This window comes from Coregonus clupeaformis, chromosome 15, assembly GCF_020615455.1.
Source record: "Coregonus clupeaformis isolate EN_2021a chromosome 15, ASM2061545v1, whole genome shotgun sequence".
In the NCBI taxonomy this organism is placed as follows: Eukaryota; Metazoa; Chordata; class Actinopteri; order Salmoniformes; family Salmonidae; genus Coregonus; species Coregonus clupeaformis.
The window spans coordinates 31,370,270-31,382,688 of NC_059206.1; the positions used below are offsets into that span (position 1 = coordinate 31,370,270).

Sequence of the window (12,419 nt, forward strand, 5' to 3'; positions counted from 1 at the left end):
GCACTGTCAACTGTGGGACCTTATATAGACAGGTGTGTGCCTTTCCAAATCATGTCCAATCAATTGAATTTACCACAGGTGGACTCCAATCAAGTTGTAGAAACATCAAGGATGATCAATGAAAACAGGATGCACCTGAGCTCAATTTCAAGTCTCATAGCAAAGGGTCTGAATAATTATGTAAATAAGGTATCTGCTTTTTATTTTTAATACATTTGCAAACATTTCTAAAAACCTGTTTTCGCTTTGTCATTATGGGGTTTTGTGTGTAGGTTGATGAGGATTATTATTTTTAAATCCATTTTAGAATAAGGCTGTAACGTAACAAAATGTGGAAAAAGTCAAGGGGTCTGAATACTTTCTGAATGCACTGTACATAAATACTTGAACTACATGTAGGGTCTGATACAATCGCTCATTTTAGATTCTGCTTTATATCTCTCAAGTTGGGCAGAGTTTGGCTGATTTTAACAACGTCTGCTTTGTTGACATTTTCCAGCTCAGAGGGACTTTCGTACTCTCTCTACTTTTAAAGGTTGCCTTGCCCCAATTATGTAGGATACAGCCAGTTGGGCCAGGGCAGAGCTTATGGAGGAGTCAGAGTAGACAGCACACATGTTTACCAGCTCCCTGTAGCAGGACACACACAGGGCCATTCACAGACCCTCCCAGGAATAACCTCAGATGAATGGACTCTGTGATCCACTTCCAATGAGGCTTTATGTCTGACACAGGCTCAGCCATGTCCAGAGTACACCCTCCTCCACACCTCTAACTAACTAGCTAATTTCCCTCCCTCGCTTGTATTTATGAGCACCAGTGATAACGTGATAAACTAAATCATTTCTGAAGGCCAGAGACTCTGAGCGTGCCGTCTTTAGCCAACTCTCTTGCTATCTCTCTCAGAATGACCTTCTTGATCCAAACCAGTCAGGTTTCAAGACTGGTCATTCAACTGAGACTGCTCTACTCTGTGTCACGGAGGCTCTCCGCACTGCTAAAGCCATCTCTCTCTCCTCTGCTCTTGTCCTTCTAGACCTGTCTGCTGCCTTTGATACTGTGAACCATCAGATCCTCCTCTCCACCCTCTCCGAGCTGGGCATCTCCGGCGCGGCTCACTCTTGGATTGCGTCCTACCTGACCGGTCGCTCCTACCAAGTGGCGTGGCGAGAATCTGTCTCTGCACCACGTGCTCTCACCACTGGTGTCCCCCAGGGCTCAGTTCTAGGCCCTCTCCTATTCTCGCTATACACCAAGTCACTTGGCTCTGTCATATCCTCACATGGCCTCTCCTATCATTGCTACGCAGACGACACACAACTAATCTTCTCCTTTCCCCCTTCTGATAACCAGGTGGCGAATCACATCTCTGCATGTCTGGCAGACATATCAGTGTGGATGACGGATCACCACCTCAAGCTGAACCTCGGCAAGACAGAGCTGCTCTTCCTCCCGGGGAAGGACTGCCCGTTCCATGATCTCGCCATCACGGTTGACAACTCCGTTGTGTCCTCCTCCCAGAGTGCGAAGAGCCTTGGCGTGACCCTGGACAACACCCTGTTGTTCTCCGCTAACATCAAGGCGGTGACCCGATCCTGTAGGTTCATGCTCTACAACATTCGGAGAGTACGACCCTGCCTTACACAGGAAGCGGCACAGGTCCTAATCCAGGCACTTGTCATCTCCCGTCTGAATTACTGCAACTCGCTGTTGGCTGGGCTCCCTGCCTGTGCCATTAAACCCCTACAACTCATCCAGAATGCCGCAGCCCGTCTGGTGTTCAACCTTCCCAAGTTCTCTCACGTCACCCCGCTCCTCCGCACACTCCACTGGCTTCCAGTTGAAGTTTGCATCTGCTACAAGACCATGGTGCTTGCCTACGGAGCTGTGAGGGGAACGGCACCTCCGTACCTTCAGGCTCTGATCAGTCCCTACACCCAAACGTTCATCCACCTCTGGCCTGCTGGCCCCCCTACCTCTGCGGAAGCACAGTTCCCGCTCAGCCCAGTCAAAACTGTTCGCTGCTCTGGCACCCCAATGGTGGAACAAGCTCCCTCACGACGCCAGGACAGCGTAGTCACTCACCACCTTCTGGAGACACTTGAAACCCCACCTCTTTAAGGAATACCTGGGATAGGATAAAGTAATCCTTCTACCCCCCCCCCCAGTGGTTATCCCACTGGCTATAAGGTGAATGCACCAATTTGTAAGTCGCTCTGGATAAGAGCGTCTGCTAAATGATGTAAATGTAAAAATGTAAATGTAAATGGCATATACAGTGAGGGAAAAAAGTATTTGATCCCCTGCTGATTTTGTACGTTTGCCCACTGACAAAGACATGATCAGTCTATAATTTTAATGGTAGGTTTATTTGAACAGTGAGAGACAGAATAACAACAACAAAAATCCAGAAAAACGCATGTCCAAAATGTTATAAATTGATTTGCATTTTAATGAGGGAAATAAGTATTTGACCCCCTCTCAATCAGAAAGATTTCTGGCTCCAAGTTTTTTTTTATACAAGTAATGAGCTGAGATTAGGAGCACACTCTTAAAGGGAGTGCTCCTAATCTCAGCTTGTTACCTGTATAAAAGACACCTGTCCACAGAAGCAATCAATCAATCAGATTCCAAACTCTCCACCATGGCCAAGACCAAAGAGCTCTCCAAGGATGTCAGGGACAAGATTGTAGACCTACACAAGGCTGGAATGGGCTACAAGACCATCGCCAAGCAGCTTGGTGAGAAGGTGACAACAGTTGGTGCGATTATTCGCAAATGGAAAAAACACAAAAGAACTGTCAATCTCCCTCGGCCTGGGGCTCCATGCAAGATCTCACCTCGTGGAGTTGCAATGATCATGAGAACGGTGAGGAATCAGCCCAGAACTACACAGGAGGATATTGTCAATGATCTCAAGGCAGCTGGGACCATAGTCACCAAGAAAACAATTGGTAACCCAATACGCCGTGAAGGACTGAAATCCTGCAGCGCCCGCAAGGTCCCTCTGCTCAAGAAAGCACATATACAGGCCCGTCTGAAGTTTGCCAATGAACATCTGAATGATTCAAAGGAGAACTGGGTGAAAGTGTTGTGGTCAGATGAGACCAAAATCGAGCTCTTTGGCATCAACTCAACTCGCCGTGTTTGGAGGAGGAGGAATGCTGCCTATGACCCCAAAAACCCTATCCCCACCGTCAAACATGGAGGTGGAAACATTATGCTTTGGGGGTGTTTTTCTGCTAAGGGGACAGGACAACTTCACCGCATCAAAGGGACGATGGACGGGGCCATGTACCGTCAAATCTTGGGTGAGAACCTCCTTACCTCAGCCAGGGCATTGAAAATGGGTCGTGGATGGGTATTCCAGCATGACAATGACCCAAAACACACGGTCAAGCAACAAAGGAGTGGCTCAAGAAGAAGCACATTAAGATCCTGGAGTGGCCTCGCCAGTCTCCAGACCTTAATCCCATAGAAAATCTGTGGAGGGAGCTGAAAGTTCGAGTTGCCAAACGTCAGCCTCGAAACCTTAATGACTTGGAAAATATCTGCAAAGAGGAGTGGGACAAAATCCCTCCTGAGATGTGTGCAAACCTGGTGGCCAACTACAAGAAACGTCTGACCTCTGTGATTGCCAACAAGGGTTTTGCCACCAAGTACTAAGTAATGTTTTGCAGAGGGGTCAAATACTTATTTCCCTCATTAAAATGCAAATTAATTTATAACATTTTTGACATGCTTTTTTCTGGATTTTTTTGTTGTTATTCTGTCTCTCACTGTTCAAATAAACCTACCATTAATATTATAGACTGATCATGTATTTGTCAGTGGGCAAACGTACAAAATCAGCAGGGGATCAAATACTTTTTCCCTCACTGTATTTTACATTATATTAATATTATAGCCTAATTCATCCTGTCTACCAAAATAAAAAAATAAACCAATATATCCAGTTTTTTTTTGCCTGACTGGACAATGTTGTAGCTGCTGTGAATCAACTATGTATTCAAGCACTAGACAACATTTTGGTAGTTACGGGCAGCAGGTAGCCTAGCGGTTAAGAGTGTTGGGCCAGTAACTGAAATGTTGCTCGGTCGAATCCCCAAGCAGACTAGGTGAAAAAATCTGTTGATGTGCACTTGAGTAAGGCACTTTACCCTAATAGCTCTGGATAAGAGCATCTGCTAAATGATTTAAATGTAGTTACATCTTGTTACGTTACATTATGCCTAGTGAGGAAATGAAGTTGAGTTGAAAAAACATAATGAGTTACATTCTAAGATAGGCAAGTCATCTTTGAATAACAGTCAGCTATGGTTTGACTGATGTACAGAGGTGATGATAACACTAGATTGTCAAATGAGTGGACCCAAACTGCAAATTCATTAACTTAAAGAAAACATCAAAACCTGCAGAGAAAAGGCACATGGAAACCCAAGCTTCACTTGAAGGAATCAGAAAATGTTTGTTCTTCAAGATTTAAAAAACTCTGGCAGCAAAGTGTTAAACGTCCGCTGAAGAGGCGTCCTTCAACTGCTGCTCTGTGATTGGCTAAAACCTGAATGGTTGGCATGTTTGGATAAACTGATGAGGGAACGGAGGGCCAGGGGCCACAATATTAATGGGTTTAGCAAAGCAGAGTAAACCTACAGCGTGCCCACCTCCTCCTCCTCCAGGGACCCATAAAGGAGGGCGAGAGCAAACTTCAGGCAGCTGCAAAATGAGTCAGTTATGCAAGGAGGTATGATAGTGGTGACAGAACCACCCCCTCCCCACTCCCCCAAACATACACCCACACATAACAAACCATTTTTCATGGGTACGCCAACTCAGTTTGGAAGGATCATGAGAAGTCAGTCAGCTACATACAGTGCCATAGCTTTGCCAAGTTCCTATTAAACATGTGCATGTGTCGATGCCATGCTCCAGACCAGAGCATTCTTTCCTCTATTACTTGCTGCAGGGGACTCTTCAGTTAATGTCTACTGAACTGCATTGTTTCAGAGCTAACAGCATTCCAAATATTATCGCTGTCAATCTACTACATTGGAGGAGATCGAACATACATTGGGTAAATCTTCTGCATTGTGGGCAGGGAGAAACATCTTGTTGCAAACCACAAACAAAGTTTTCCACATTGTGTGCTGTACAGTGGCAGATGTAAAATAAACTCTAAACAGAGTTAACGTTTTATCTGAAAAAACAAGTGCTGCAGGAAGTTTCCACAGAGCAGTGAACTGAAGGCCAGAAAGATAATAAGAGAGAGAGAGATCAATGAAGCTAGAGGGAGATTTAGGTGAATTCCTGGACTTTGCTGGCTAAACAGCAGTGGAAGGAGAAGAGGAGCAGTATTTGCCAACTAAATCCTCCCAGAACTGGTATGACCTGGTTCAAACCATGTGACCCTGCTTCCCCTGAACTCAGAATGCTGTGTATATGGTCAAAATGTCCCTAAGATAGCAGCCTTTGAATAAGAGCTGTTCAGACATGAGCCAGAAAGATTAAGAGGCTCAGCACTGGGCCAAATCAAACAATAACTACAACTGAACTCACCCCTAAAGCATTTAGGTTCATCTCAACTTCTTTGTCCTCAGAACTGTGGTCCTAATATCTCATTTGTCTGTGCCGAGTGTGCTCTATACTGTAGTCTATACCCAATACTACTTTTACTACTGTAATCTCTCTTTCGTCTATCTACAAGCAGTCAAACTAAACTACACAGCCAGAGGCTGAACTGAAAATGAGGAGAGACTGGTTTGATTGACTTGAGAGACATAAGGTCCTGCATTTTAACCAATCCAAACTGGTAAACCAGGTCTGTGGGATTAGTCTCTAACAACCTGGAGAGGAGCTAGAGGTGTCAACTTGTAAAGATGTCAGCTCACCCACCCAGACTAGTCCGTGTTATACAGACAATCTGACTCACACCAACTTGTTTTGAAAAATCTTCAACTGAAGTTGTTGTTCAAGCATTTTGGCCGGCTCTGGTCATAGTTTCTCAATCTTGTTTGCCAGTGAGATTTCAATCTGACCCAAGAGCTGTGAATAACAGGACTGTGTTTCTGAATGGACAAACTGCTTGAGTCAGATCTAAACATTATAGCAAACTTGTCTATAGCTAGCCCTAAATGACCTCTACACACTGATATATCTACAAGATACTACAGTGCATGATGCAATGTATTGATACAATTGATTTATAAGTCAACAATCAATGCATGTTCTGTGGTATGGTCACTTATGTTGGTTTGGACATACCAACTTGTGCAAGGAGCAATCAATCATGATTTGCAGCACAAACACACTCTGCACAATAACATAGAGCCTGGACCCAACTACACCAACGCTCATCTGGCTCTCTGGCAGACCAAGTTCTAGCAAGAAGCTCAGCCTCCCAGTTTGCCAAAGGTTCTTGTTTCTATTCTCCATGTATGCAGCAAGAAGTACATGTTGTGCATGTATGCCTGCATGCTCGTCTTTTGCATGTATTTGTGTGTACCAGTGATGACCCATTCAATTCCATTCCAGCCATTACAATGAGCCTGTCCACAGATTCTGCCCTCCTCTAGCCTCCATTGGTGTTTACATACAGACAGATATTTTGCCACTGACAAATATTCGACTGCTGACCTGTGGCGTTGACTATGCGGTTAGCTCTGATGGTCCCGTGTGGGGTCTGGACGTCCCACTTCCCATCACTGGTGGGTGTGAGGCCAGAGACCAGGGCTGGGTTGTAGATCTGGGCTCCATACATACGGGCCCCAGCAGCCAGGGCCATGGTCAGGGAGTAGGGGTCAATATGGCCGTCTCCTGGGTTATATAGACCGGCTAGCACCTGGGGGAGGTGGATATAAAGTGTTACTGTCATGTCGTTGTCTCCTGGTTCAAACAAACCTTCTATGTCAATGACAACTTTAAAGATACATTATGGAAGTTTAGTTTCCCTCAAGAGCCCCCGCAAAGGGAAAAGTTGTGTAAAGCCTCTTTAAATCATTACAGTATATCCACTAGGCTCCTAAGGCCATGACATGAAACTGAGATCATGATGATGTCTATTAGCCTGGTCCCGGATCTGTTTGTGTTGTCTTGCCAACTCCTATGGGCATTGTCATACCAATGACCAAGGGAGTTGACAAGACAGCGCAAACATATCTGGGACCCAGGCTACATGTCTATGGAGCATGAGAATGCGTTCCTCCGGTCCAGACCAGAACAATAGATATAGAGCCATGGTTATAGATCAGTGGTGACTGGTGGCACTTTTTAAATGGGGAGGACAGGCTCATAGTAATGGCTGGAACTGAATAAATTGAATGGTATCAAACACATCAAACACCTGGTTTTCCATGTGTTTGATACCATTCCATTCACTCCATTCCATCCATTATTATGAGCCGTCCTCCCCTCACTAGCCTCCTCTGATAGATGTAGATCTCTTTGGTTCAGGTCCATACCTTGTCCATGTTGAGCAGGGGGAAGAGCTCCTTGATCTTCTCAGGGGTGATGAGCCACTGGGGTGTGGGGTGCCAGTGGGTTCTGGCCATCTGGTACTTCAGCTCATCCACTCTGACTGGGGTGGAGGCGATACGGATACTGCCTGGCTGGTGGAAACCCACCGCCTAGAGACACACAGAGAAAATGGAGGTGTGAAACATACATACATACATACATACATACATAGGGTATCATAAGTATTCACCCCCCTTGGATTTTTTTCCACTTTTTGTTGTGTGACAAAGTGATATACAAATGAATTTAATTGTGATTTGTTGTCCTTGATCTACACAAAAAACTCCATTATGTCAAAGTGAAAAGAACATTCTACAAATGTTAACATAAATGTAATAACTAAAATATAGTTGTTGCAAAAGTATTCACCCCATTTGTTTAGACAAGACTAAATTAGTTCTGGAGTCAGATTTGGCTAAACAAATCTCATAATAAGTAGCATGGACTCTCACTCTGTGTGAAATAACAGGGGTTGACATAGGGGCTGACATGATTCCTCTGTCCCCCATACATACAACACATGTCAGGTCCCTCAGTCAAGTATTGAATTCCAAGCACAGATTCAACTACAAAGATCAGTGAGCTTTTCAAAAGTCTCATAATAATATAATATAATATGCCATTTAGCAGACGCTTTTATCCAAAGCGACTTACAGTCATGCGTGCATAGATTATTTTTTTGTGTATGGGTGGTCCCGGGGATCGAACCCACTACCTTGGCGTTACAAGCGCCGTGCTATACCAGCTGAGCTACAGAGGACCTCATAATGGGTAGTGATTGGTAAATAGGTAACAATAACAAATTAGACATTGAATATCTCTTTAAGCGTGTTCAAGTTAATAATTATTATGTGGATGATGTATTAAAACACCCTGACACATCAAGGATTCAGTTGTCCTTCTGAACTGAGCTGCAGGATGGGAATGAAACTGCTCAGGGATGTCTCCATGAGGCCATTGGTGATTTTAAAACATCTCAATGGCTGTGAAGGGAAAAAACTGAGGATAGATCAACAACATTGTAGTTACTCCACAATAATGACCTAAATTATATTAATAGTAAAAAGTAGAATAAAAAAATATGCAGAATACAAAGTATACAGCCTTATGTTTGGGGCAAATCCAACACAACACTGAGTTACTGCCTCCTTATTCTGAAGGATGGTGGTGGCTGCATCATGGTATGGGTATGCTTGACATCGGCAAAGACTGGAGAGTTTTTCACGATAAAAAGAAACGGAATGTAGCTAAGCACAGGCAAAATCCTAGAGGAAAACCTGCTTCAGTCTGCTTTACACCAGACACTGGGAGAGGAATTCACCTTTCAGCAGGACAATAACCTACAACACAAGGTCAAATCTACACTGGAGTTGCTTACCAACAAGACAGTGAATATTCCTGCGTGGCCAAGTTACAGTTTTGACTTAAATCTGCTATGCCAAGACTTGTAAATTGCTGTCTAGCCATGATCCCCAACACCTTGAAGAATTTTTTAAAGAATAATGGGCAAATATTGCACAATCCAGGTATGCAAAGCTCTTAGACTTACCCAAGAAGAATCACAGCTGTAATTGCTGCCAAAGTTGTTAACATGTACTGACACAGAGGAGTGAATACGTGCCTAATCAATGTATATTAACGTTTTATTTTTTATATAAATTAAAATATATATAATTTTTCTTACACTTTCACAATACAGACTATTTTTTGTCATCAATGACACACAAAGAAAAATCACAACTAAATTAATTTCAATCCCATTTTGTAACACAACAAAATGAAAAGAATCCAAGGGGGGTGAATACTTTTGATACCCACTGTACATAGATACACTCATACAGATACAGATATAGACACAGACAGACATTATATCATCCATTGTGCTGTGGTTGACGTGTAGTATACCTGTCCTGTCTCGGCCTCCAGACTCTCATACAGCTTGATGCTGTGGTAATGGACCTTCTTCAGGTTGATACCAGGGTGGTAGTACGTGGTCAGACCAGCCTGGAACAGACAATAAACATGGCCACTTAGAGGAGGAGGCATGGTAATGTAATTGGCAACACTGACAACACTTAATCTACTGTATGGACCCTGCAAGTTTGCAAAGCAATGATTTGAAAGTGCATCTTATAAAATAATAGTAATAATACACATTTCAATAACATCACGTTATCTCGATTGACGTTAACTACACTACACAACCAGGGCATGCAGTTCACATGTTCCTAACATAGATACATAGAATGAGAAGTTAGATAAGTCTACTAGGAAAGTTGCCCCCCTGACATTAAGGGCAGCATATTTACTATGTAGAGTAACCTATATGGGATAGGGTTGGTTGGAAGGGGGTTATAGAGAGGCAGAATTAGGTCATCAGATCCTCGGCAGAACCACATAGGCCTGGTTCTTTGACAGCAGCTGTCTTTGACAGCTACCATAACTTAGATCTTCTTACATGCCTCCATCTACTTCTTGGGAATCTCCCTCTGCCGAGTGGACTATCTGATATCTCACCGTAGTATCTTCAGTTGGGGCTTTCCCGTTAACTGTAAGTCGCTCTGGATAAGATGACTAAATTACTAAAATGTCAATGTAAACACTTTAATATCTTGAGTGTGGTCTCGCAATGTCGTATCGCCATGTTGAATATCTCTGACCTCCTTTACCTTTCTCTCTGACCGTTCCTTCTAATAGTGTGTGTGTGTAATAACTCAGTAACTTATTCAAATGTTGGGGAACATGAAAACTCCCATGCCTTGCTAACTTATGTAGTAGTAGAAGAACGTCTCAGGTCGAAAAAGGTGTCAGACCATCAATAAATGGGTGAGTTCGTTTGCATGGCCCGGGTGGGTGGAGATTTCACTTAAGGGGCACCGGCCTTGCAAAACGAACTCTCCCAATACGTTTGTGTGCCCTCCTGACTGACAAACAAAACAACAGACTCAGTTCCCACCAACACCAGACTCTATGCATGAACCCCTGAAGCCATCTGTTGCTCCCAGACAGTTCTGTGTTTTCCCTCATACTGTTAAGATAAGGTTTTGGGACAGGTAAGCTGATCCTAGATCTGTTTTAGTTTTTGTTGACCTACAGCGTGCCAGGTGGATCCAGCGGTCAGTTCAGACTTCTCCAGCAGGACGACGTCCTTCTGTCCAGCCTTGGCCAGGTGATAGGCCAGACTAACTCCAACACAGCCCCCTCCGATGATCACTGTCTCAGCTGTGTCCTTCCACCTCTTCCCCAGGACCATAGAGGTGTCCCTGAGACGGGGAAGAGAGGGTATAGAGGGGTGAGAGATGAGAGAAAGAGACAGTGAGACTGAATAATTGAATGACATTTGAAAATAATGTATTCACTGATTTGAATACATTTGAATCAATTTCAATACAGCTAAAGATGTGTGGAGTAGTTATGTGACTTCTATGAAGCAGAATAGATTATTGTGAAGAAAATCAACCCTGACCAGTTCTGACCTAACATACACCCCTGGAAGGAAATGCAACACATGTTGCCATGAGTTAACTCAGACAGCCTGGCACATTAACGTCAGTTGGAGATATAGGCTATATTGTTTGTCACAGTATAAACACAGAGAGCATTAGCGCGTCAGAAGAATCTCCTAGTCTGTTCAGCAGGGAAGTCATGTACATTTGCAAACTGAATTAAACAACGGTTGGGTTGTGGACTGACGCATAATAACATTACGCTATCAAATAGCCCTTTATAGCCTACCGGACACCTCTGTAGTCTCAACCAACTGTCCCAAACGTGAAATCTGTAACCTTTACTGTCAGATACAAGAAAGCTGAAAGGGTAACATTAGTTGTTTACTACAAGGCAAAAACTGCACGAGGGGTCTTACCCATTTTCCACATTTTTCTGCGAAGTGTAGCTTATGGTACGCAGTGGAAGACGCGCAATAACACGATATGCGGCTAAATCTCTCCGGAGGTGAGTATTAATTGCGTAAAAAATCCTAGACATGATTTAACTAATTAAAATATATATTAAAAACCTCAAACCATACCAGAACCACCTCTGGCTAATCCCCCACCGCAATTTACTGCAGGCCTACTATACCAAAGCACAATTTTGCATAAACAGTTAGCTGGACACGCCTTCGTCCGCGCAGAGCCCCAGTCAATTTAGGCACAGTGAAACTTGGTGCGTTCAAAACAATTGGGAACTCGGAAAAAAACGAGCTCAGACTGGGAAAAATCGTGACATCAGTGATCCTCAGGTCGGAGAAGTTGGAGCTCTAGGATCTGGCCTTAATGACTATCTTGAAGATCAATCTGGCCTTAATGGCCAAGTACTCTTATAATCTCCACCCGGCACTCCACGGGACTGGCCACTCCTCAGAGCCTGGTTCCTTCTTCCCAGGTTCCTGCCTCTTCCCAGATTCCTGCCTTTCTATAGTTTTTCCTAGCCACTGCTTCTACATCTGCATCGCTTGCTCTTTGGGGTTTTAGGCTGGGTAAAAATGGCTAAAATAAAATAAATTGATTGATTGATTGCATGATGCTCGAGTTTCCAACTTGTAATTCCGAGTTGGATGACCGTTCAAACCGATTTTTACCAATCTCACCTAGCCTACACAATACACATTAACCAAGGCCAGTGATGTGTAATGACACAATATGGGTGAAGAACTCAAGTTACTCTGAGCGACACACTGGATAAGAAAGGGATCAGGACAAGACTAGAATATTGAATTCCTTTGTGGGTGACATTCACAGTAGGCTACGGACATGATAAAACTCCCACTCAATTGATGTAGCACATTTCACAAGGCCTCCAGGATTGACACAGGAGGTTATGTGTTGTTTTTATCAGTCCCTGCTGGTTTGATGTATTGGATCCAGTCTGAACAGGCCACGGAGGGACAGAATTGCGTCCCAAAT

At 43.8% G+C, this 12,419-nt stretch overlaps 1 protein-coding gene across 2 annotated transcripts in view; it reads right to left on the reverse strand.

The window, feature by feature from the left end:
• The window catches only part of dmgdh (dimethylglycine dehydrogenase), a 32,569-nt gene extending 20,651 nt beyond the window's left edge, over positions 1–11,918 (reverse strand). The window contains exons 1-5 of one of the 2 annotated variants that reach the window (XM_041898617.2): positions 11,378–11,918; positions 10,607–10,775; positions 9,418–9,516; positions 7,458–7,622; positions 6,634–6,838 (exon numbers count right to left, since the gene is read on the reverse strand). In XM_041898617.2, coding sequence (XP_041754551.1) covers positions 6,634–6,838; positions 7,458–7,622; positions 9,418–9,516; positions 10,607–10,775; positions 11,378–11,499 — 760 coding nt within the window. In that variant the 5' untranslated portion in view covers positions 11,500–11,918. The remainder of the gene's footprint in view (positions 1–6,633; positions 6,839–7,457; positions 7,623–9,417; positions 9,517–10,606; positions 10,776–11,377) is intronic. The other variant, XM_041898618.2, reaches the window with a different exon arrangement.
• Between the last annotated feature and the right edge of the window lie 501 nt (positions 11,919–12,419).